Source organism: Heterodontus francisci, chromosome 7 (assembly GCF_036365525.1).
Source record: "Heterodontus francisci isolate sHetFra1 chromosome 7, sHetFra1.hap1, whole genome shotgun sequence".
NCBI classification, from domain to species: Eukaryota; Metazoa; Chordata; class Chondrichthyes; order Heterodontiformes; family Heterodontidae; genus Heterodontus; species Heterodontus francisci.
The window spans coordinates 78,939,984-78,966,184 of NC_090377.1; the positions used below are offsets into that span (position 1 = coordinate 78,939,984).

The following is a 26,201-nucleotide window of genomic DNA, read 5'->3' on the forward strand; positions in this document are numbered from 1 at the left end:
CTTGACAGGGATCTGAAGGAGCGGGAGTGCCGGCCACCGGGCCAAAGATTGCAGCGGGTCGTCAGGAGGTGAGGTAAGTTTATTTAAATTAATTATTTTAATTGATTTAAATATTCAAATTATGGTCCCGTTGCCCAGTGGCAGGGAGGCCACCACGGTGCCTCATCCTCGCCCGGAGGATTGGGCCGGGCGCTGCCAGCATCGAGGTCTGTTGCCATCTTCAGCCACACCCCACCCCACCCCCCCCCACAGCCCCACCCTGCCATGGATCCCGATGTTGAGGGCTCCTTAATATCCAGCCCTAGATGTACATTGGTTGCAAACTAATTGACCAGAATTTCTTGTCGCTGATGAATGAATGGCACTTGCTGTTTGTTAGACTTGCCATGCCCATTTAATTTCCATAAGAATTTGCAGTGCAAGTTGCTGTGATTGGGTTTACAGTAGATCTGGGACATTTAAACAGAACCAGCAACTGTGCATCTCCTTAACCAATCAGATTGAAGCATTGTGAAATGAACAGCAAAGAGTCAGAACCAGGAAATATAAGTTAGAATAATGAATTCAATGCCAAATAAGGTACAGGAAGCAAAAGAAAAGGAGGGAAAGAAAGATCAGATTAAGACAGAGAGGAAAAAAAGGACAGAAAGAAAAGGTAAAATAAATTTTAAAACATCTCCCACAATTAAAAGCTGATAGAATGAGACTCAGAATCACAGAATTGTTACAGCACAGAAGGAGGCCATTCGGCCCATCGCATCCAAACTCCATAATTCCAACAGTTAATTTTCAATGCCTGAGGTGCAGTTTGGCAAGACTTATCATGCAGTTAAAAAGGACAATGGACAAGCCCTACCTTTCTGCAGTGAGTTGAGTTTGTATTCAAAAATGCGAAAGATAAGGCTGATGCATTTGCAACAATCTTCAGCCAGAAGTGCAAAGTTGATGATCCATCTCGGCCTCCTCCTGAAGCCCCAGCATCACAGATGCCAGACTTCAGCCAATTCGATTCACTCCACGTGATATCGAGAAACGACTGAAGACACTGGATACTGCAAAAGCTATGGGCCCTGACAATATTCCGGCAATAGTACTGAAGACCTGTGCTCCAGAACTTGCCACGCCCCTAGCCAAGCTGTTCCAGTACAGCTACAACACTGGCATCTACCCTGCAATGTGGAAAATTGCCCAGGTATGTCCTGTACACAAAAAGCAGGACAAGTCCAACCCGGCCAATTACCACCCCATCAGCCTACTCTCAATCATCAGTAAAGTGATGGAAGGTGTCATCAACAGTGCCATCAAGCGGCACTTGCTTAGCAATAACCTGCTCAGTGACGCTCAGTTTGGGTTCCGCCAGGGCCACTCAGCTCCTGACCTCATTACAGTCTTGGTTCAAACATGGACAAAAGAGCTGAACTCAAGAGGTGAGGTGAGAGTGACTGCCCTTGACATCAAGGCAGCATTTGACCGAGTATGGCATCAAGGAGCCCAAGCAAAACTGAGGTCAAAGGGAATCAGGGCAAAAACCCTCCGCTGGCTGGAGTCATACCTAGCGCAAAGGAAGATAGATGTGGTTGTTGGAGGTCAATCATCTGAGCTCCAGGACATCACTGCAGGAGTTCCTCAGGGTAATGTCCTCGGCCCAACCATCTTCAGCTGCTTCATCAGTGACCTTCCTTCAATCATAAGGTCAGAAGTGGGGATGTTCGCTGATGATTGCACAATGTTCAGCACCATTCGTGACTCCTCAGATACTGAAGCAGTCCGTGCAGAAATGTAGCAAGACCTGGACAATATCCAGGCTTGGGCTGATCAGTGACAAGTAACATTCACGCCACACAAGTGCCAGGCAATGACCATCTCCAACAAGAGAGAATCTAACCATCTCCCCTTGACATTCAACGGCATTACCATCGCTGAATCCCCCACTATCAACATCCTAGGGGTTACCATTGACCAGAAACTGAACTGGAGTAGCCATATAAATACCGTGGCTACAAGAGCAGGTCAGAGGCTAGGAATCCTGCGGCGAGTAACTCACCTCCTGACTCCCCAAAGCCTGTCCACCATCTACAAGGCACAAGTCAGGAGTGTGATGGAATACTCTCCACTTGCCTGGATGGGTGCAGCTCCAACAACACTTAAGAAGCTCGACACCATCCAGGACAAAGCAGCCCGCTTGATTGGCACCCCACCTACAAACATTCACTCCAACGCACAGTAGTAGCAGTATGTACCATCTACAAGATGCACTGCAGCAATGCACCAAGGCTCCTTAGACAGCACCTTCCAAACTCGCGACCTCTACCAACTAGAAGGACAAGGGCAGCAAATACATGGGAACATCACCACCTGCAAGTTCCCCTCCAAGTCACACACCATCCTGACTTGGAACTATATCGCCATTCCTTCACTGTCGCTGGGTCAAAATCCTGGAACTCCCTTCCAAACAGCATTGTGGGTATACCTACCCCAAATGGACTGCAGTGGTTCAAGAAGGCAGCTCACCACCACCTTCTCAAGGGCAATTAGGGATGGGCAATAAATGCTGGCCTAGCCAGCGATGTCCACATCCCTGAATGAATATCTGAATGTAAGTGCAGGAACTTCACACCATTCAATACATTTGAATGGGGAGTGTGACAGCAAGATGCTGTTTTTGCAAAGCTAAAGGCAAAGTGGTACATCTCAGACAGTAACTTAGTTTTTCACATTTAACAATGAATCTGTCCTTGCCTGAAGTTGCTGTGCACATAAATAATGGTGAGCGCCGTTAGCCTCACTGTTATTTATGCAGTAAATTCTGGGCCAATGTGTTTCGTTTTCTGAATGCAGTACTGTAGCTAAACTTTAGTCAGCAGTAAATGCATTTTAAAAACTTTATTTTTGACCTTGTCTTGAGGGTATGGGTTTCCTTGGACGATTGAGAGTACATTTCAGAGCTATGAATTGGCACAAACTTAATTTTGTCCAGCAATGAGCAGAAAAAATTTACGCCAAGTTTTATAAATTAACAATTCCAAAAACTTTTATTTGGATAGCATTAAAACCTGCAGATCTCAAATGATAAAAGCAAAACACTGCAGATGCTGGAAATCTGAAATAAAAATGAAAAGTGCTGGAAATACTTGGCAGGTCTGGCAGCATCTGTGGAGAGAGAAGCAGAGTTAACGTTTCAGGTGTGTGACCTCTCATCAGAACCTGAAATGTTAACTCTGATTCTCTCTCCAGAGATGCTGCCTGACCAGCTGAGTATTTCCAGCACTTTCTGTTTTTATTTCAGATCTCAAAAGATGATTTTCTGTTGACAGACTTTGAAGGAGCATTAATATTTTTCCCTGTTCAGCTTCTTAAAAGGTATCCCTTTGAGAAAAGTGCTAGAAATGATGGAGCTGGCATGTAGAATGGAGGTAATCAAGCAAATAATTCATAGTGCAAACATTAACCTTTCATTTTCTTAAAACAAGTCTCAATTTAGTGCAGGATTAAATTTTGAAGAAGATCCACTATATGTAAAAACAAATATTTTGTAGACTTTTGCTCCATTTTAAGATTGCAGAATTTTCCTCCAATGAGGAACCACCTATTTTGAGAGACCACCTTTTCTTGGTAGAGCTGGTGGTCTTGAATGGGAGCCCACTGTATAGTTTATCAGCCTGATGGCTGACGCAATTTTTAACAAGCTGACCAATTACTGGCTAGGCATGTTCACCGTCCAATTAAAGACAACGGGTGGGGCCTGGAGGCTAGAAGGCCAATAGGAGGCCCTCCAGCCCTGAGAGGTCGGCAGTCCCACTGTCAGAGCTGGGCTGATGCATTGCGAGAGATGGAAGCGCACTTTCTATACTTTTCAAACTGAGCATGTAAGAACTGGCCACAGCTGCCAGTCTGCCGGGGGAGTGGGGGGGGGGGGGGGGGGGTGGGGGTGGGGGGGGGGGTGCTGTCCACAGGGCAGCTTGCAGCTACAGCTGTAGCCAAATCTCAATTTCAGCTGGGGTGGGGAGGAGGGGTTAAAAAGCAAAATGGAGCACTGGACCCCTGGTCTGCCGCCAGGAGGCTGCCTCCTGTCATGGCTGTGTTTTGGCCTCAGCTGGGGGTCCACATGCCAACTACAAAATTCCAGTCAGTAGCCGTCACACCCCTGAACCAGCCTCTTCAAAAATTGCCCAGAGGCAGAACCATGACAGCAAACCGGCTCGCTGGCTGGCAGCAGGATTTTGCAGACCCACTTGCCTCTGCAGCCATTTAAAAGTTCGGTCCAAAGTGTTGGTGCAGGGTACATAAATTGTGGGGAAAGTGATCCTTCTGCTGATCATAAACCACATCAACAAAACTTCTCAGTTCAAGTTAAGCCTTTGGATTCTATGTCAAGTATTCAACAGCTTATTCTGCAAAGAAATTCCTTTTCCCTCAGCATTTGCAATTATGAGTGAATGGCAATTAAATTGAAGCAACGAACAAAGAACGATCTATTAATAGCGTGAACAAATACCCAAGTTTTATTTTAAAAAATCCGTGGTCACTGTCGTACAGAGCCTACTTATATGCATATACCAGCCGTTATTGGATAAGATTCATGCAGTACATTTCTGCAACAATCTGAGATTAGTTTTTTGTAATTTTTGCTAATTTTTGTTCTATTTTATGCTTGACTTTAAGAATTTTTTTTTAAAGAAAGTGTCAATTGGTCCCAATTTGGATATGCTAAATGGAATCTTAATAAAGCTACTCACTACTAAACTATATTAAACAGAAATAAAATCACAGCAGGGGAGTTGGGGGGCAGTGTTCAGCAGCAGTAACAAGGGGAGTGTACGATGCTGAGCTTTGGTAATATTGGGAGGATGATCCCAGGATTTGCTACCTCTAGAGTGGACTTGCCAGCAGCAGTGAAGTGGTGATACTGAGATTTGCCAGCATGGAGGAAGAGTGTGTTCTGTGATTTTGCAGCACTGTGGAGCGCAACTTTGAACATGGCAGAACTGGACGGGGTAATGTAACATTTAGTACACTAGTGGATTCCAGGAGTCTATCAGCAGTGAGATGGGCAAGGGTCCGATTACATTGGGAAAGTAGGGTCGTGAGTCTCTTGGCACCGGCTTATAATTTGTCGGTAAATGTCTGAAAATGTTGCATTAATTGTTTTGTGATTCGATTGCTGAAAAAATAAACTGAAATTTCCTTGGAGGTTCTTCCAGTCATCCAGTGTAACTTCAGTGTAAGGTAGGTGGAAACACTGTTTACACAGTTCATCAGCAGGTCACTGTTGATCATCTGCCGAAGTTACAGCAGCTGATTAGGAGAACCCCCAGAGACTATTTTCCTTAGATAAATATTACATTGCATAAACATACAGATTCCACTCTGTCTCTCTACCTTAAACACTGCTGCTTCAATTGAATGTTATTTTTATTTTCAAGCTGCAAGATATAGGCCGGAATTTTACATCCCCCCCTCCCCACAGGAGAGGTATGGTTCCGGGGGTGATGGGGAGTGTAAAATTGAGTGGGAGGTGGGGTGGGGTGGGGTGGGGGGGGGGTGGTGGTACGAGAAACGGCCTGCCAGCCCCAGGTCAGGCAAGGCCCTTAAGTGGCCAATTAGCTGCCACTTAAGGGTCTTCTCCCACCGCCGCTGGCATTTTACTAGTGGTTGGCGGGTGCCTTAGGCCCCTAGAATGCCGCCAGGTAAAGCCTGGCGGCCTCCTTGTGGGCTGAGGTGGACCCTCCTGATGAGGCACACTGTGTCCCAGGGAGGGACCCCAAAGCCCTAACTGCGTCCATTAAAATAAAGAACCTCCCCCCAACCCCACCAACCGACCGCCCTTTGCCTCGCCGGGGCCGGGCTGATTGTCCCCAGCAAGGCACCAAAACTTACCTTTCTTCCGGGGCCGGCGTCCCTCTTGCTGCCGATGCTGGGTGCAATCCCAGAAGTGGCCACTGTTCCTGCTGGTGCTGCTGGGACTAAGAGCTGCCGGCCCGCTGATTGGCTGGCGCCCTTGGTGACAGGACTTCCTGCCTCAGAGAGATAGAAGTCCCGTCCAAGTCCAGTTAAGGGCCTGGGGAGCATAAAATTCTGGCATGGCTCCCCAGGCCCGGTGGAGGCGAGCTTGCCCCCAACTTTTTGGCCGGTGGGCAAGGCCTCTCGCCCAATGTAAAAGTCTGGCCCGTCACCAATGTTTCCATCTCGTGGAACGGGAGGACGAGGCTGGGTTTGCAAGCTTTATCCTTTTGTAAATTACCAGTCATCCTGTCAACCAAGCACTTTCATAAATTAATTTCGCTAACATGAATAGTACAAAGTCTTTTGGTATGAAAAACCTGAGAACAATATGTTACCAATACAGAAACAAATCGTATGCAAGTCTTGGTATTTTGCACGCAACAGCAAATATTAGATGGCAGCTGTATAAACAAATATTATTAAACAGTGATTAAAGATAAAAACATTGGAATAGTGTGTGTTTCCTTTGTGTGCCCTCTCTCATCCCTGCATCCCTGTTCCCATCCAACTTTTCCCATCCTCCCCACTGCGCATCCTTTCCCCCCTTTTCCCTTTCATCTTGTATTTCCCCCCACCCCTCACACCTGCATACTGCCTTCTCCTTCCTTGGCTTGCTCTAGTTATCTCATGGCCAGTGAGATAGTTGATGAGTTAGTTTTAATTTTCCAAAATTCCCTAGATTTGGTGAAAGTTCCGTTAAGATGGAAAATAGCCAATGTAACTCCTTTATTTAAAAAGGGAAGACAGAAAGCAGGAAACTACAGGCCAGTTAGCTTAACATCTGTCTTAGGGAAAATAGTAGAAGCTATTATTAAAGACGTAATAGCAGGGTATTTAGGAAAATTGAAGGATTCAGGCAGAGTCAACATAGTTTTGTGAAGGGAAATCATGTTTAACCAATTTATTGGAGTTCTTTGAGGGAGCTACATGTGTTGTGGATAAAGGGAACTGGTGGATGTATTGTACTTAGATTTCCAGAAGGAAATTGATAAGGTCCCACATCAAAGGTTATTGCAGAAAATAAAAGTTCATGGTGTAGGGGGTAACATATTGGCATGGATAGAAGATTGGCTAGCTAATAGGAAACAAAGAGTAGGCATAAATAGGTCATTTTCTGGTTGGCAAGATGTAACACCACTTGTAACATATTGCCAACCAGAAAATGACCCATTTATGGATCTGTGCTGGGGCCTCAACTTTTTACAATTTATATAAATGACTTAGATGAAGGGACTGAAGTTATGATTGCTAAATTTGCTGCTAACACATTGTTAGGTATTAAAGTAACTTGTGAAGAGGACATAAGGAGGCTACAAAGGGATACAGATAGGTTAAGTGAGTGGGCAAAGACCTGGCAAATGGAGTATAATGTGGGAAAGTATGAAATTGTCCACTTTGGCAGGAAGAATAAAAAGAAGCATATTATCTAAATGGTGAGAGATTCCAGAGCTCTGAGATGCAGAGGGATCTGGGTGTCCAATTGCATGAATTGCAAAAGGTTAGTATGCAGGTACAGCATGTAATTAGGAAAGCTAATAGAATGTTATTGTTTATCGCGAGGAGAATTAAATACAAAAGTAGGGACATTATGCTTCAGCTATACTGGGCCTTGGTGAGACCAAATCTGGAGTACTGTGTATAGTACTGGTCTCCTTATTTAAGGAAGGATGCAAATGCGTTGGAGGCAGTACAGAGAAGGTTTATTAGACTAATACCTGGAATGGGCGGGCTGTCTTACGAGGATAGATTGGACAGGATAGGCTTGTATCTGCTGGAATTCAGAAGAGTAAGAGGCGACTCAATTGAAACATATAAGATCCTGAGGGGACTTGACAGGGTGGATGTGGAAAGGATGTTTCCCCTTGTGGGAGAATCTCAAACTAGGGGGTCACTGTTTAAAAATAAGGGGTTGCTCATTTAAGATAGAGATGAGGAGAAATTCTTTCTCTCAGAAGGTCGTGAGTTTTGGAATTCTCTTCCTCAAAAGGTGGTGGAAGCAGAGTCTTTGAATATTTTTAAGGCAGAGGTAGATAGATTCTTGATAAGCAAGGGGGTGAAAAGTTATCGGGGGTAGGTGGAAATGTGGAGCAATTAGTATGAACTTATTGAATGGCGGAGCAGGCTCGAGGGGCCGAGGGGCCTACTCCTTCTTCTAATTCGTATGTCCGTATCTTCATCACCCATCCACTAATCTTGCTTCACTTGAATATTCAACTTGCTCTTGACTCCCATATGCATACAACTAGAAATAAACTCGTGTAGTAGAAGGTAATTTTGCACCATTAACTTTGTTACTTGGTTTGACTTGATTTGAAATAAAAACAGAAAATACAGACTGTTAGTCAGAATCTGGAAGAAATATTTCATGTGCCATTTTGCATCAAAACAGACTTTCATCAGTCTCCTGGATTCAAACAGTACTAAGGAATAGCTCGAACTGAAATATTAACTTGCCTTTCTCCATGGCAGCTAATGTGTTCATTACTGTTTACTTACTGTTTCTGCAGAGATATGTTTAACTGTATCTAACTGTATCTGTTCTTTAACTGTGATTATTTACGATATTTTGCTTTTGTTTTCTCTCATTCTTCCAATTAGAATGAAAGGTCCAAGTCGTTAGGCTCATCTAGTCTGTTTGATTCACTTATGCTTTCTTCATGATATGCTCCATTATTGCTAGCTTTACGTCATTTTCCCCTACTATCATATGACAATGGGGACACACTTTCATTCACCTTTTGATACTGAATGTTCAAGACCCGCTGTGTTACTGCATTGAGGTATTGAAATCACAAAGTTCTAGAGGTTTCAGTATTAATTTTATACCATTGCAAGTAAATTAAATTTAACTAGATCAACAAAGATAAAATCAAATTTAAAACAAATATACATTTTCAATAAAACTGAATAACTTGTTTTGATACTTCATGTCATACATTACTGTACTATTTAGAATACTCACAGTCAACATTGCAAACATGCACTGTGACACATTAAATGCATGCCGCCAGTTGTGGTAGAGAACCATCCTGTAGTTCTTCCGGACAGTCAGTAACCATCTGCACAAAGTCTGTATAGAATAACAACTTGCATTTATATAGCTGCTTTAATATAATAAAACATTCAAGGCTCTTCACAGAGGAGAAGTGGATTATAGGCAATCATGGCAAGATTAGGAATGATGAATGCATGGTTGAAAAGTTAAATTTTTGAGGAGGCTTTTAAAGGAATGATAGAAAGTAGAAAGGCAAAGAGGTTTAGAAAGAGAGAAAGAGTTTCAGAGAGCAGTACTGAGATGACTAAGATTTATGTAACCAAAAGAGGAGCAATGGGAGTGGATGGGTCAAAGGATAATAAGGCATAGCCTGTGACATATGGCCAGGGGAGGTTATGCAGTGAGGGGAGAGCCTATGCAAAGATTTGTAAACTTGACCAAGGATTTTGAATCAAGTGCTTTGGCCAGTGGAGGTCAGTGACGACAGGGATGAGAGGAACTTGGTATGGGACTGGATGTGAGCAATATGGTTTTGGGGAGTTGGAATTTGTATGAAGTGGTATTGTCCAATTCATTAGCCACTAACCGCATGTGCCTAATTGCACTTTTTATTTGTGAAAAATAAATAAAGGAAGAGACACGCACATTGGGAATATGATCCCAATGCTAATATTTATAAGCCATTTGCATGCATACTTTAACTTTTTTGTACACTTGTGAGTAAGGTGGAAAAATGAAAAGCAAGTGTTTTTTTGATTGTTGTGTGCAATTTATAGCCTTGGTTATTGCTCATCAGTTATCGGCTAAAATGGTGCGTAACATGGGTAACAAAGGCAGACTTCAGTAGCATAGGAACATAGGAGCAGGAGTAGGCTATTCAGCCCCTTGAGCCTGCTCCCCCATTCAATACGATCATGGTTGATCATCCACTTCAATGCCTTTTCCCCACACTATCCCCATATCCCTTTATGTCACTGGTATTTAGAAATCTGTAAATCTCTGCTTTAAACATACTCAATGACTGAGCTTCCACAGGCCTCTGGGGTAGAGAATTCCAAAGATTCACAACCCTCTGAGTAAAGAAATTTCTCCTCATCTCTGTCCTAAGTGGCTTCCCCCTTATTTTGAAATTGTGTTCCCTGGTACTAGACTCCCCAACCAGGGGTAACATTATACCTGCATCTACCCTGTCTATCCCTTTAAGTATTTAGCATATTAAATTATTAATTATATATAAATTATATTATATATTAAATATATATTATTATATGGACGTGCACCATCAAGGACAGACAGTGAAGGAAGATGTCTGAGCTGTATGCTGCAGAGAGCTCATAGACCATGGTCACGGTAACAACATATTTTGGTGAATTTTTTCCCCTTAGTCTTTCTGCTCTGTGTATAGTGGAAGCTGAAATGAAGGAATCTGAGCAGGGAATTACAGAAGAGGGGAACACCAAGCTGGGTGCCAACAATTATGGAAAGGTATGTTAGATCGGTGATGATAGTAGGACAGAACAGAAGAACTGAGGCTGTTTGAGGTTTGGAAGATGGTGAACGAGCAAAAGGTATCAGGAGTAAGGGGAAAGGCCCAAGTGGGACCTGATGATGGCCATGCTACCGTGAATCCAATTTTGATGGCAGGATATATGGCCAGATGGGGGGACTGCAATGAGAGGGGAAGGAGTCACTGCCCATAAGCTGATTTCTGTCAGGCTCAAATATCAATAAACTCATCCTTGATCAGGTCTTACACATTTTACATGAGTATGGTAAATAAATATCTTGAATAATACACAAAATTTACGTCATAAATTATTCCACTTGTATTTTGATGAATTACCTCATAATCAATTTTGAATTTCTGCACCATTCCAAGCTCCATAAACATTCTGAGGGCTGCAGTGATCATAGCATCCTTGTCAAGAGAGAAGTCATTGAAATGGAATTCATCAATACTGAGTTCAGTAACAAGCGGGATGTTTGCTGCCTGCAAACAGAAAGAATTCCCAGGCTTTTAATAATTCAAAACTGAGGTTTCAGTTTGACTTTTCATCTGCTCTTCATAGCAAATAATACACCAAGAAACCGAGAGAGAGAGAGGGAGATCTTCTTTGTAACCTTCCCAAAGGTAAAAGATCCAACTTTTGGACTACAACTGCATCTTGGGGAGATGTTTCAAAAGCAGTCTGCAATGATGGTGGTGTACCAAATGACAAATCACAAACTTTTTGAAAAATGTTATGTATTGGGAGTCACCTAACAATCTGCCAAATGACATCTAAGCCTATTTTGTATTTGGAATTTGCAGTATCCCAGTCCAGTTCAAAGACTTTGTTAAAGCATTAGTTCTATTTAGGAGTTAGACTATTTTTCATGGAAAAATAATTATTGATTTTCCTAATTTTGAATATTTTGAAAACAAAATGTGCCGTTCATAAACATTGCCGATGGGTAGTTCTAATTTTTTTAAACACAATTCAAGATGCAAATTTCTTTTTCTCCTTGATTTTTCATAAACCATAGCAATTGTTTGTCAGTTGTGTATGTTGAATCTATTGTCCATACACAACTATCCATAGATTCATTTATATAGTTGTTGTACAAGAGGGGCATACATTTATTTCATTTATCTCAAGTGTGTTGAAGAGAATACTTTTAATTTACTTAATTTTGTTAAGAGTTATCTGTAAGGAATGCCAACGATTGCTTCTTGAGCTAAAAGAGATTATTTTAATAAGATATTCAGTATAAAACATCACCATTTGACACATCTGCTTCCATTGTTGGCTCTGAAATCCCTCTTCAGTTTCATTCAACAGGGTTGAAATTTCTTGTGGGCAGTAGTGAATTGGCAGCCATTTTATACTCCACCAATTTATAGAGTCATAGGATCATTACGGGACAGAAGGAGACAATTTGGCCCATCGAGTCCATGTCTGCTCTCTGAAGAGGAATCCAGTCAGTCTCATTCTCCTGCTCAGTCCCTGTAGCCCTGCAAATTTATTTCCCTGAAGTGCCCATCCAATTTCCTTTTGAAATCATTAATCGTCTCCGCTTCGATCATCCTTGTAGGCAGTGGGTTCCAGGTCATTACCACTCGCTGCATAAAAAAGTTTTTCCTCACATACCCCGTGCATCATTTGCCAAAACCTTAAATCTGTGTCCATTAGTCCTTGTACCATCAGCTAATGGGAACAGCTTTTCTTTAGTTACCTTATCTAAACCTGTCATAATCTTGTACACCTCTATCAAATCTCCCCTCAACTTCCTTTGCTCCAAGGAGAACAACCCCAGCTTCTCCAACCTAACCTTGAAGCTAAAATTCCTCATCCCTGGAACCATTCTAGTAAATCTCCTCTGCATCCTTTCAAGGACCTCTTCATCCTTCCTAAAGTGGATGCAATCAGTCAATTTGATTCACTCCGCGTGATATCAAGAAACGACTGAAGGCACTGGATACTGCAAAAGCTATGGGCCCTGACAATATTCCGGCAACAGTACTGAAGACCTGTGCTCCAGAACTTGCCGCGCCCCCAGCCAAGCTGTTTCAGTACAGCTACAACACTGGCATCTACCCTGCAATGTGGAAAATTGCCCAGGTATGTCCTGTACACAAAAAGCAGGACAGGTCCAACCCGGCCAATTATCGCCCCATCAGCCTACTCTCAACCATCAGTAAAGTGATGGAAGGTGTCATCAACAGTGTCATCAAGCGGCACTTGCTTAGCAATAACCTGCTCAGTGACACTCAGTTTGGGTTCCGCCAGGGCCATTCAGCTCCTGACCTCATTACAGCCTTGGTTCAAACATGGACAAAAGAGCTGAACTCAAGAGGTGAGGTGAGAGTGACTGCCCTTGACATCAAGGCAGCATTTGACCGAGTATGGCATCAAGGAGCCCAAGCAAAACTGAGGTCAATGGGAATCAGGGCGAAAACCCTCCGCTGGCTGGAGTCACACCTAGCGCAAAGGAAGATGGTTGTGGTTGTTGGAGGTCAATCATCTGAGCTCCAGGACATCACTGCAGGAGTTCCTCAGGGTAGTGTCCTAGGCCCAACCATCTGCAGCTGCTTCATCAATGACCTTCCTTCAATCATAAGGTCAGAAGTGGGGATGTTCGCTGATGATTGCACAATGCTCAGCACCATTCATGACTCCTCAGATACTGAAGCAGTCCGTGTAGAAATGCAGCAAGACCTGGACAATATCCAGGCTTGGGCTGATAAGTGGCAAGTAACATTCGCGCCACACAAGTGCCAGGCAATGAACATCTCCAACAAGAGAGAATCTAACCATCTCCCCTTGACATTCAATGGCATTACCATCGCTGAATCCCCCACTATCAACATCCTAGGGGCTACCATTGACCAGAAACTGAACTGGAGCAGCCATATAAATACCGTGGCTACAAGAGCAGGTCAGAGGCTAGGAATCCTGCGGCGAGTAACTCACCTCCTGACTCCCCAAAGCCTGTCCACCATCTACAAGGCACAAGTCAGGAGTGTGATGGAATACTCTCCACTTGCCTGGATGGGTGCAGCTCCAACAACACTCAAGGAGTTTGACACCATCCAGGACAAAGCAGCCTGCTTGATTAACACCCCATCTACAAACATTCACTCCCTCCACCACCGACGCACAGTGACAGAAGTGTGTACCATCTACAAGATGCACTGCACCAAGGCTCCTTAGACAGCACCTTCCAAACCCGCGACTTCTACCAACAAGAAGGACAAGGGCAGCAAATACATTGGAACACCACCACCTGCAAGTTCCCCTCCAAGTCACACACCATCCTGACTTGGAACTATATCGCCGTTCCTTCACTGTCGCTGGGTCAAAATCCTGGAACTCCCTTCCTAACAGCACTGTGGGTATACCTACGCCAAATGGACTGCAGCGATTCAAGAAGGCAGCTCACCACCACCTTCTCAAGGGCAATCAGGGATGGACAATAAATGCTGGCCTGGCCAGTGACGCCCACATCCCATGAATGAATAAAAAAAAATACTCTAGTTGTGGCTTAACCAGAGCTTTATAAAATGGTTCATCATAACTTCCCTGCTGTTGTATTGAACACCTTTATTTATAAAACTGAAGATGCCATATGCTTTGGTAACTATTCTCTCAATATGCCCTGCCACCGTCAAGGATCTGTGCATATGGACCCCAAGGCCCCTCTGTTCTTGCACACTCTTGAGAACTGTGCCCTTAAGTATATATTGCCAATCTATCCTTCTGCTAAAATGCATCATCTTACTCTTCTCTATTAAATTCCATCTGCACTTGTCTCCACATTCTGCTAGCCTATCTATGTCCTGTTGCAGTAGATTTGCATCATCCTCACTGCTTGCCACACCTTATGAGATCATCAGCAAATTTTGAAATTTTACTCTGTATTCCAATATCCAAATCATATATATATCAAAGCAGTGGTCCTAGCACTGAACCTTGGGGAACACCACTGTCTACCATCCTCCATTCTGAAAAACAACCATTTATCACGACCCACTGTTTTCTGTCCTTAACCTGATTTTTTAAATCCAAGCTGACACTGACACTCCTATTCTGTGAGCCTCAATTTTGTTAACCAGCTGTCAGATGTTTTCTTAAAATCCATATCGACAACATCCATTGCATTTCCTTTATCAACCTTCTGTTACTTCATCAAAAAATTCAGTCAAGCACGATCTGCCTTTTACAATTCCATGTTGGTTCTCCTCAATTAACTCAAATCTCTCCAAGTACCTGTTAATTTTTTTCCCTAATTATTGTTTCCAAAACCATATCCATCATTGACAGGCCTGTGGTTACTAAAAATGTCCTTACATGCTTTCTTGAATAAAGGTGTCAACATTTGCCACTCTCCAGTCCTCTGGCATCTCCCCCCTAGGGAAGATTGAAAGATTCTGGAAAGCCCTTCCGCTATTACACTCGCTTGCAAGCCATCCGGACAAGGTGCCTTATCCACTCTAAGCATTGCCAGCCTTTCCAGTACATCCGGTCTATAAATTTTCACCCATCCATTACCTCAACCATCTTTGCTTCTACAGATATTTTATCAGCATCCTCTTCTTTAGTGAACACTGATACAAAGTACTCATTAAGTACTCTAGCCTTGGCCTGCATCTCTAAGCATATATCACCTTCTTTGTCCCTAATAGGCCCCACTCCAACTCTTACTACCTGCTTACTACTTACATACCAGTAGAAGATTTTTGGATTCTCTTTTGTGTTCGCTGCCATTCTATTCTTATATTCTCTCATTGCCAGTCTTAATTTCCTCTTCACTTCCCCTCTCAACTTATTGGCTTTGGCCTGGTTCTTGTTTGAAGAATTCACATACATCATAAACCCTCATTTTTTGTTTCATCATATTCTTTATCTCCCTTGTCACCCAAGCAGCCCTGGATTTGGTTCACCCAATTTTCACCCTGTTGGAATGTACCTAGCTGTACCTGAAACATCTTCTCCTTATAGATCACTTGTTGTTCTGTTACCATTTTTCCTATCAGTTTTTGGTTCTATTTTACCCTGGCAAGATCCCCTCTCATCCCATTGAAGTTAGCCGCCCTCTTTGAATTTAGAAGTTCTACTTTAGATTGTTCCGTGCTCTTCTCCATTACTAATGTAAACCTTATGATACGATGATCACTTTTACCCAAGTATTCCCCTACAGACACTTGGTCCATTTGACTGACCTAATTTCCCAGAACCAGATCCAGAAATGCCTCCTTCCTAATTGGATCGAGAACATGCTGGTCAAGGAAGTTCTCATAAACACATTTCAAAACGTCCTCCCCCTCCTTACCTTTTTTTATTTCTATTCACTTCAATTAAAAAGAGAATGGGCTAGATTGTAATACAGGTTGCCTATTGTCTGCTTTGCAACAGCAGCTAGTTGCATCTACATAGTGCCTTTAACATAGTAAAACATGCACCATTAATTGTATATTAATTGTATTTAATTGTGAGCAGGTGGTGGGTATTAATTAGGGATTCAGTTGAGCTCCTATAATTAGACACAGACGAAAACTGTGGCCGTTGGGTTAGGAGGTGTATGCTTGTATTTTGTAACTCTACAAATAAACATAAAAGCGTGTAGAGATTGGCTCTAGTTCTATCCTTCACTAACGGGCTTTCGGGAATAGAACGTACTACCAACCAAAACGAATTTCAACCCCAACAAGTTTTCTGTCTCTACAGGGACTGATCATTGTTCCTCACCTGCCTTCACCCAGGAACACCTGCATTATAAAAAAAGACTTACATTTATATAGCACCTTTCATGGCCATCAGATGTCCCAAAGCACATTACAGTCAATTAAGTACTTGTGAAGTGAAGACTGGGATTTTATCAGGGAGACAGGGGTCTCGATGTCTGCCCAAAGCATTGATGAGAATCCCACTTTGCCCCTTCTGTGGGAGGCTCACTGAATCAAGTGCCAATTAGGCAATTAACTGGACAGCGGCAGGCCTTCCATGGGATCAAGGACCCTGGCAATGGAAGCCCCACCCTCTGAGAGTTTCCAGCCAATCAGAAGCTGGCAGCTCTTTACCTGAGCAGCGCCACTGCTGAGGTGGTGGCTGCTGCCGGTGGAGCACCCACCCAAGGCCCAGGAGCAACACTGGACCCAGGCCACAGGTAAGTCAGGGTAGGGGATCTTGCAGGTGGGGCTCATGGGGATATCGCAGCAAGGGCAGGTGTCGGCTCTCTGCGGGCCCCCTCTTCCTGATACCGGGTCCTGAAGCCTGGCTACCTGACCCGAACCCGAACAAACCCGACTAAATGTGTTGGGCTGTGGTCAGATTGGTTTCGGGTTGGCTATGGTCGGGTTTTGTTTTGTACTGTTTTCTTTTAAGGGCCTTATTTGATGGCAGGTCCGTTCACAGGCCTTCCTGCCCCAGACTTAATTTCAGCAGAGGCAGGAAGGTGGCAGGGTCCCACCCCACCCCACATCAGCTGATTATATGCTCTCCCCACCTCCAAACCCACTGTGGGGGGGGAGCATAAAATTCCCCCTGTGGTCATTGTTGTAATGCAGGAAACACAGCAGCCAATTTGTGCACAGCAAGCTACCACAAACAGCAATGTGAGAATGACCAGATAATCTGATTTGTTGTTTAGTTTGTTATTGTTTAGTGATGTTGATTGAGGGATAAACATTGGCCAGGACAACTCCACTGCTCTTCTTCGAAATAGGGCCACGGGACCGTTTATATCCAGCAGAGAGGGTAGACGGGGCCTCAGTTTAACATCTCATCTGACAATGCAGTACTGGAGTGTCAGTCTTGATTTTTGTGCTCAAAATTGTTTTTTGTCCTGAATTGGGACTTGAACCCACAACCTGTAACTCAGAGGCAAGAGTGCGACCAACTGAGCCATGGCTGACATGACAGCATTTGCAATGCTATCATCAGTAGTGCTCCATGATTGGCTGACAGTTGGCACAATTTAAATGGTGTAGGACAAACATTTTTTTCTGTGATGTTTCATCTAACAAACTAATCTCAACTAAATTAGTTGGGTGATCCATAATATTTGGATTTAACTCACAAGTATAACTGCTCAAATGTTTGAGGTACTGGGATTGTTATTTATCCCTCTGCATATTTATGTCACCCATGTCTGCACCCAGATTCATGGCAGCAGTCATGACTTATTCATCCTTCACCAGTCCTCCTATGCGGCCCTTGTTCACTAGGCTGTCAGGTTTTTTTTCCCCAAAAATATACTTTATTCATAAAATTTGTAAAAAGACTTAAACAATTCAAATTGGACATTTCATAAAGTGCAATACAGATCAGTTTTTTCCAATACAGCACATGTGATGCCTCATTATCCTTGCCGTTTCAAGTTATATTAACAATGTACATTTGTATTACATACCAAAAAACATTCTCTGGTGTATTCAGCCCAAGGGGCTTTATATGGGTTCCAACCGCTCGGCATACTATGGTGGGAGGACCTTACACAGTGGCCTTTCCCCAATCAGGCCATCAAGTTACAGATTGGCAACTTAGAGCACATTACTAACACTGCATAATGCATGCAGATAAAGAGCCACTTCTGGAAATGTACCTTTACATGCAGTAATTAATCATTTGTATAACACCAACTAGTAACAGAACATGCTTTCTCCATAGTTTGATAGTTGGCAGTTGCCCAGTTCATTGGGATAGAAACAAAACCACTGCATTATGATACCACTAAATTGTAATACTACAACATGCCACATTCTTAAGGTTCAAAAAACAATTCAGACTCCAGTGTGAAATTAGCCAGTATTACCTCAGACTCACTCAAAGGACTTTAGCTGTACATTAGGCAACTGTGTGAGGTACTATATTTTTGCTTGTTGGTAAATGGATTCATATTCTGCTGAGGGAAAGGCAAATGAAATAAAACAGAAAAAGGAGGCTTATGACAAATGTCAGGAGCAAGATTCAGTTAATAACCAGGAAGATTATGGAAAGTAGAGAAGGAAATTGAAGAATTTAATACAGGAGGCAGATAGAGGTTACAAGAAAAGAGTCGCAGGCAATATTAAATTGAACACTAAAACATTTCATAAACATATAAAGTGTAAGCGGTTACCTAGGAACAAATCTAGGCCTATTAAGGATCCAAGGGGAAATCTTCATGTAGAGACAGAGGACATGGTTAAGCATTAAATGAGCACTTTGCATCTGTCTTCACAAAGGAAGCAGATGATGTGAAGGTTACATGAAAAAAGGAGAGGGAAGTTATGGAATATGTACTAAAAATATTAGCATTACTGAAAGTTGGTAAATTACCTGGTCCAGTTGGAATTCATCCGAGGTTACTAAAAGAAGCAAAAGGTAGAAATAACAGAGGCACTGGTCACAATCTTTCAATCCTTTTTGGATGTAGAAGTAGTGCCAGAGGACTGGCGGGTTGCTTATGTTATACCATGAGTTGAAAAACGGGAGGAGACAAACCAGGAAACTACATGCCAGTCAGCCTGATAACGGTAGTGAGGAAGTTATTGGAAGTCATTAACAGGGACAAAATAAATTTTCATTTGGAAAGGCATGGGTTAATCAAGGGACTCAGCATGGATTTGCTAAAGGCAAATTGTGTCTATATTACTTGAACTTTTTGAGGTAATAGGTTGATCAAGGTAATGCTGTAGATGTTGTATATATGAACTTTCAGAAGGCATTCAACAAAGTGCCAAACAAGAGACATATTAAGAAGATGGAAGCCCATAGGCTTAAGGGGAAAGTGGTAGGAAGCAAAGGGTGGTGATGGTGGATTGCTGTTTTACAGACAGGGAGATTGTTTACAGTGCTGTTCCCCAAGGGTCAGTTTTTGCTCCATTACACTGCGATTTTTATGAACAACATGGACTTGGGTGTAGGGAGCAGCTTTATTAATTTTGCAGATGATATGAAACTCAGCAATGTAGTATATAGTGATGAGGCTACTTATAAGCTTCAGGATGATGCAGACAGGATGGTGAAATGGACAGAAGCATGACAGATGGACTTCAATGCACAGGTGTGAAGTGATGCATGTTGGGAAGATTAATATGAAAAGGCAATATACTATAAGTGGCATGATTTTTAAAAGTGTAGATGAGCAATGAGACTTTGGTGTGGATATACGCAGATCCTTAAGGGTAGCAGGGCAAGTTGGTAAGGTAGTTAGAAAAGCATTTTGATTACATGGGTTTATAAATAGAGGAACAGAACATAAAGGCAATGAAATCTTGCTAGAACGTTTAGAAATCACCAGTTAGGCCTCAGCTGGATTATTGTGGAACATTCTGGGCATCATACTTGAGGAAAGATGTAAAGGTCTTAGAAAGGCTCCAGAGAAAGTTTACTAGGACGTTACCAGAGATGAGGGACTTCAGTTATGAGGAGATGTTAGAAAGGTTAGGACTGTTCTCCTTGGAACAGAGGTTAAGAGGTTTTCAAGATGATCAGAGGTTTTGACAGTGTAGGTGGAGAAAACCTATTCCCTCTGGTGAGTTGGTCAATAGCCAGAGGCCATAGATTCAAAATCATTGGCAAAAGATCTGGAGGGGAGGTGAGGAGAAAATTTTACACTCAGTTATCAGGATCTGGAACATTCTACCTGAAAAGGTGGTTTAAGCTGATTCCATAAATAATTTTGAAAGGAATTGGGCAGGTGTCATGGTCCTGTAGTTTTTTTTTGGAATATGCAGTTTGCCTTTAAGGCTTGCAAAGGATCAATATTGCTTTAAGAACCAGCAAGCCTCAGGAGTTATAGGAAGGTGCATTTTCGTTGCCTTAGAAACATCCATTTGGAGACTGCGATTCAAAGGGTGCATTCTCGATACTACGGAAACAGCCACTGGGAGTGAGTCTCATGCAATACATTTGTTACAATTCAGTTTTGAACTGGCTTTTAGTTGAAGACAGTTTGTTCTAACAGAACACAGACAAAGGACACATCTGTGATGACAGCACCTGGAAAAAGATTCTGTTGGAAGTGTTTGCAAGTCGTTAATTGTTGAAATTCGCAGGAGAAGGACAGCAACATTCTGTGAGGACTTCAAGCAACATTCAGTGAAGACTTCAAGCAACATTCTGTGGGGACTTCTGGTAACATTCAATGGGAACTTTGGGCAACATTGGACTGTAAATTTGCAAGGACTCTAATTTTTCTATTTTAAATGTTGTTTATATCTTCATAGTGTTTAAGAATTTAGTTCTTCTAATTAAAGAGTTAATTTGTTGATTTAAAGACACCTACTTTGGTTAGCCTCATTTGGGGGTTAATAGATGGTACAATTTGGCTGGGTCTTTCTTTAATTTGGAAAGTTTTAAATGATATGTTAGCCGATCTGTGGAGCAACAGGATTGAATTAACAGTGCGTTGGTCCCACCACAATCAGAATCGTATATTTTAATTGAGGGCTTTGAGTGGAGTGGTCGGTCGTAACAGCAGGTAGTTGAGGGTGAGGAACCTACAGGCTTACGGACAAAAAGCGGGGATGTGACACTAAGCTCTTAAAGGACCCACACTGGCATGACAGGCCAAATGGCCTCACTCTGTGCTATAAGTTTAGGGCACAGATTTAAGGTGATTGGTAGTAGGATTAGAGGGGACATGAGGAAAAACCTTTTCACCCAGAGGGTGGTGGGCGTCTGGAATTCACTGCCAGGAACGATGGGAGGCAGAAACCCTCAATTCTTTTAACAGGTACCTGGACATGCACCTGGAAGGTGGGATTAGATTGGGCAGCTAGTTTTTTTTCAGGGCTAGCACAGACACGATGGGCTGAAGGCCTCCTTCTATGCCATAATTTTTCTATGGTTCTAGGTTTCTATGATTCTATGAAAGAATCATCTCACAGTACAGCCCAAATTGAAAAATTTAACTAGTTTGGAAATAGTTTTCTTTAATTATACTTGGAATGTCCAGTTCACCAGCCCTGGGTGAAAAAAAAAGAGGTAAAAATAATTGTGATCTTTTGGTCATTAAGAATATTCTTTCCTACAAGGAGAAATCTTTGAATTAATTCAAGGCAAAGATATATTTGCTTTAATTGTGAGTAGTTGCTTGGTAGTACAGAACTTGAGTATTGCTAAAAAAAAAAGACACATGCTATCAAAGCTTTTCATCTTGCACTCATCAGGACAGATGCAAGAGTGCCAAATTTCAAAGAGTGCCAAATTTCAAAGGGAGCAACAATTTATACTGCAAGAGAAAAGGGTGCTGATTGGTTGGCAAGTTGACTCTGATTGATCGAGGCATTGCCATGGAGAATGCACAAGGGAACTATTGTCCTCCACATTTTTGTTTATTTCAAAAAAGGCACAATGCCTGGACATGTTCCTTTTGCCTGCAGAGGACAAGTCCCTGTGAACATATATTCATACTGCGTGAAAAAGTTTTTCCGCATGCCACTATTGCTTCTTTTGTCAATTACCTTAACTCTGTTCCCTCTTGTTCTTGATCCCTCCACCAATGGGAAGTTTTTCCCTATCCATCCTGTCACGACCCCTCTCTCAAATCTCCTCTCAACCTTCTCTTCTTCAATGAAAACAGTCCCAACTTCTCCAATCTATCCATGTAACTGGTTCCTCATCCCTGGAACCATTCTCATGAACCTTTTCTGCAATCTCTTCAACACCATCACATCTTTCCTAAAGTCTGGTGCCCAGAACTGGACACAATACTCCAGTTGAGGCCGAACCAGTGTTCTATACAAGTTTAACATAACATCCTTGCTTTTGTACTCTATACCCCAATTAATGAAGCCTGGGATGCTGTATGGTCTATTAACCACACTCTCAACCTGTCCTGCTATGATTTATGCACATATACACCCAGGTCCCTCTGTTCCTGCACCCCCTTTAGAATTGAACCCTTTATTTTATATTGTCTCTCCGCATTCTTCCTTCCAAAATGAATCACTTCACACGTCTCTGCATTAAATTTCATCTGCTACTTGTCTGCCTATTCCACCAACCAGTCCATGTCCTTTTGAAGTTTTACACTATCCTCCTCACAGTTCACAATGTTTCCAAGTTTTGTATCATTCACAAATTTTGAAATTGTGCCTTGTACACCAAGGGCTAGGTCATTATTATATAATCAGGAACAGCAAGGGTCCTAACACTGACCCCTTGGCAAACTTCACCACCAGTCCAAAAACATCCATTTACCACTACTCTTTGTTTCCTGTTACTCAGCCAATTTCGTATCCATGTTGTTATTGCCCCTTTTATTCCATGAGCTATAACTTAGCTCATAGTCTATTGTGTGGCCCTTTATCAAATACTTTTTGAAAGTCTATGCACACCACATCAACAGCATTATCCTCATCAACATTCTCTGTTACCTCATCAAAAAACTCAAGCAAGTTAGTTAAGCATGATTTGCCCTTCACAAATCCCTGCTGGCTTTCCCTAATTAACCTGCATTTGCCCATGTGACTATTAATTTTGTCCCAAATTATCATTTTTAGAAGCTTCTTACTACCGAGGCCTGTAATTACTAGGCTCATCTTTACACCTTTTATTGAACAAAGTTGCAACATTTGCAATTCTCCAGTCCTCTGGCACCACCCTGAATCTAAGAAGGACTGGAAAATTATGGCCAATGCCTCCGCAATTTCCACTCTCACTTCCCTCCATATCCTTGGATGCATCCCATCTGGTCCTGGCGACTTTAAGTATAGCTAGACTATCCAATACCTCCTCATCAATTCTAAACCCCTCAAGTGTCTGAATTACCTCCTCTTTCACAATGGCCTCTGCAGCATCTTCTTCCTTGGTAAGATAGATGCAAAGAATTCATTTAATACCTCATTCATGCCCCCTGCCTCCATGTGTAAATCCCCTTTTTGGTCCCTAGTTGGCCCCACTCCTCCTTTCACCACTCTTTTACTATTAATATGCCTGTAGAAAACTTTTGGATTCTGTTTTATATTACCTGCCAGTCTCTTTCATACTGTCTCTTTGCTTCTCTTATTTGCTTTTCCACTTCCCCTCTGATCCTTCTATATTCCGCCTGGTTCTCGGTTGTGTTATCCATCTGATATCGGTCATAAGCACACTTTTTCTTCTTCATCATGATCGCTATCTCTTTCGTCATTCTGGAAACTCAGGATTTGTTTGTCCTACCTTTCCCCTTTGTGGGACTATATCTTGATTGTGCCCGGACTATCTCTTCTTTAAAGGCAGCCAATTGTTCAGTTACCATTTTGCCTGCCAACAACTAATTTCAATTTATCTGGATCAGATCCATTCTTCCTCCATTGACATTGGCTTTTCCCCAGTTCATTATTCTTACTCTGGATTGTTCCTTGTCCTTTTCCACAGCTAACTTAAACCTTATGATACAATGATCACTGTCCCCTAAATGTTCCCCTACTGACACTTGATCCACTTGGCCCACCTCATTCCCAAGAACCAGTCTAGCAGTGCCTCCTTTCTCATTGGACTGGAAACCCTTGCCCCTCTTTGCCCTTTATACTACTACAATCCCAATCTATATTCGGATAATTAAAGTCCCCTATTATAACCACTCTAAACTTCATGCACTTCACTGTAATTTCCTTGCAAATGTGTTCCTCTATGTCTTTCCCACTGCTTGGTGGCCTATAGACTATACCGAGCAATGTAATTACACCTTTTTTGTTTTTCAGCTCCAGCCAAATAGATTCTGTACTTGACCCCTCTGGGACATCCTCTCTCTCCAGTACTGCAATGTTCTCCATAATTAAAACTGCCATCCCTCCCCCTTTCCTATCATTCCTGAACACCTTGGGCTGAATTTTATAAGCCCACCGCTGATTTTGTGGTGGCCCGCACACCAAACAGCCGCAGCGATTCCAAGCGCGGCAGCTCATTTAATTAGCCAGGGTGGGCCGACACCCCCTCCCCCCCGATCACGTGGAGGGGTGGGCTGTCCGTCCCGGCAATGGCGACAGCTGTGCAGGCGCTGACGCCATTTTTAAAGGGCTGTTAGTCCTACTGGCATATTTAAATATTTAAAGAAAGATTTAATGAAATTAAATAAATACATCTCTTTTGCTCCTCTCCCATCCCCCAATAACAATTAAATTAATTATTTGCCTTACCCCCCTCCCAAAACACTTACCTTTACCATCTGACCTTTCCCTCCCAAACTGTATAAACTTTAAACTTCAACCCTTTCCACCATCCCCTACACCCATGACCGTTAATTTGACCCCATCCCCCCCACCACCTGCACTGAGAAACCTACTTTCTGCCCTTTTCCCACTAGTGTTGCACCTCGTTTCCCCAGACAGGGATCCGAAGGCGCGGGAGTGCCAGCCGCTGGGCTGGCGATCACAGGGGAACATCAGGATTAATGGTAAGTACATGCAAATCTATTAATTTCCTTTATTTGCAAATGCTGACTGTGCTCCCATCGCCGAGGGGTGGGGGGGACCACCATGATGCCCCACTGCCACTGTCGAGAGGATCGGGCCGGGCCCTGCTGGTGTCCAGCTCCATGGCAGGCCTCATCCAGGGCCATCTTCAGGCCCCCCGCCTCCCCTCCACCCCACCCCCCGGCCATGGATCCCGACGTTGAGGGCTCCTTAAAATCCAGCCTCTTGTATCTAGGAATATTTAGTACCCTGTCTTGCCCTTCTTTGAACCAGGTCTCCAATATCGCCACATCATCAAACTTACATGTTGGCTATCTGTACCTGCAGCTCATCAACCTTATTTAAAACACTCTGTGCATTCACATACATGCATAGTAAACGTAATTTTGACTTTAATACTTTCCCTCTTACTCCAGTGCAATCTATCTCTCCCAATTCTCTGTGCACATTGGTGTTCCCCTCTTGTATTATCTCCCGGTTCCCATACCCCTGCCATGTTAGTTTAAACCCTCCCCAACAGCACTAGCAAATCGTTCCACAGGGAAATTTGTCCCGGCTCTGTTCAGGTGCAATCTGTCCTGCCTGTACAGGTCCCACCTTTTCCAGAACTGGTCCCAATATCCCAACAATCTAAAGCACCATCTTTCCACCATCTGTTGTATCCTCCTATTTCTATATTTAACTAGTTTTGAGGTCCTGCTTGCTAATTTCTTACCTAGCTTCCGAAACTCTGACTGCAGGACCACATCCCTCTTCCTATCTACGTTGTTGGTACCAATGGGGATCATGACCGCTGGCTGTTCACCCTACCCCCTCAGTATGCTTGCAACTGTTCAGTGACATTCTTGACCCTGGCACCAGGGAGGCAACACACCATCCTGGATTCACATCTGTGGCCACAGAAACACCTATCTATTCCCCTAACTATCAAATCTCCTTTCACTGTTGCTTTTCTAGTATTTGCGCCCCCTGTAGATCTGAGCCAACCGTGGTGCCATGGCCCTGGCTGCATTACCCAGATAAACCATCACTTTCCTCAGTATTCAGAACTGAATACCAATGGGAGAGTGAGATGCACTCAGAGGAGTCCTGCACTACCTACCTGTTCCTTCTTGACTGCCTGGCAGTCACCCGTTCCCTCTCTCCATGCATACACTTAAGCTGTGGGTGACCACATCTGTAAACATGCTATTCATGAAGCTCTCAACCTCATGGATGTGCCTTAGTGAATCCAGCTGTTGCTCATGTTCCGAAACCCAGAGCTCGAGTTGCTGCAACAGACGACACTTCTTGCACATATGGTTATCCAGGACACAGGAAGTGTCTTGGAGTTCTCAC

General features: G+C 43.1%; 1 protein-coding gene across 1 annotated transcript in view; it reads right to left on the reverse strand.

The window, feature by feature from the left end:
* pde11a (phosphodiesterase 11a) overlaps positions 1-26,201 on the reverse strand; it is a 362,432-nt gene that overhangs the window by 100,596 nt on the left and 235,635 nt on the right. Inside the window, exons 12-13 of the mRNA XM_068034578.1 lie at positions 10,842-10,988; positions 8,966-9,073 (exon numbers count right to left, since the gene is read on the reverse strand). Of these exons, the coding sequence (XP_067890679.1) occupies positions 8,966-9,073; positions 10,842-10,988 (255 nt within the window). The remainder of the gene's footprint in view (positions 1-8,965; positions 9,074-10,841; positions 10,989-26,201) is intronic.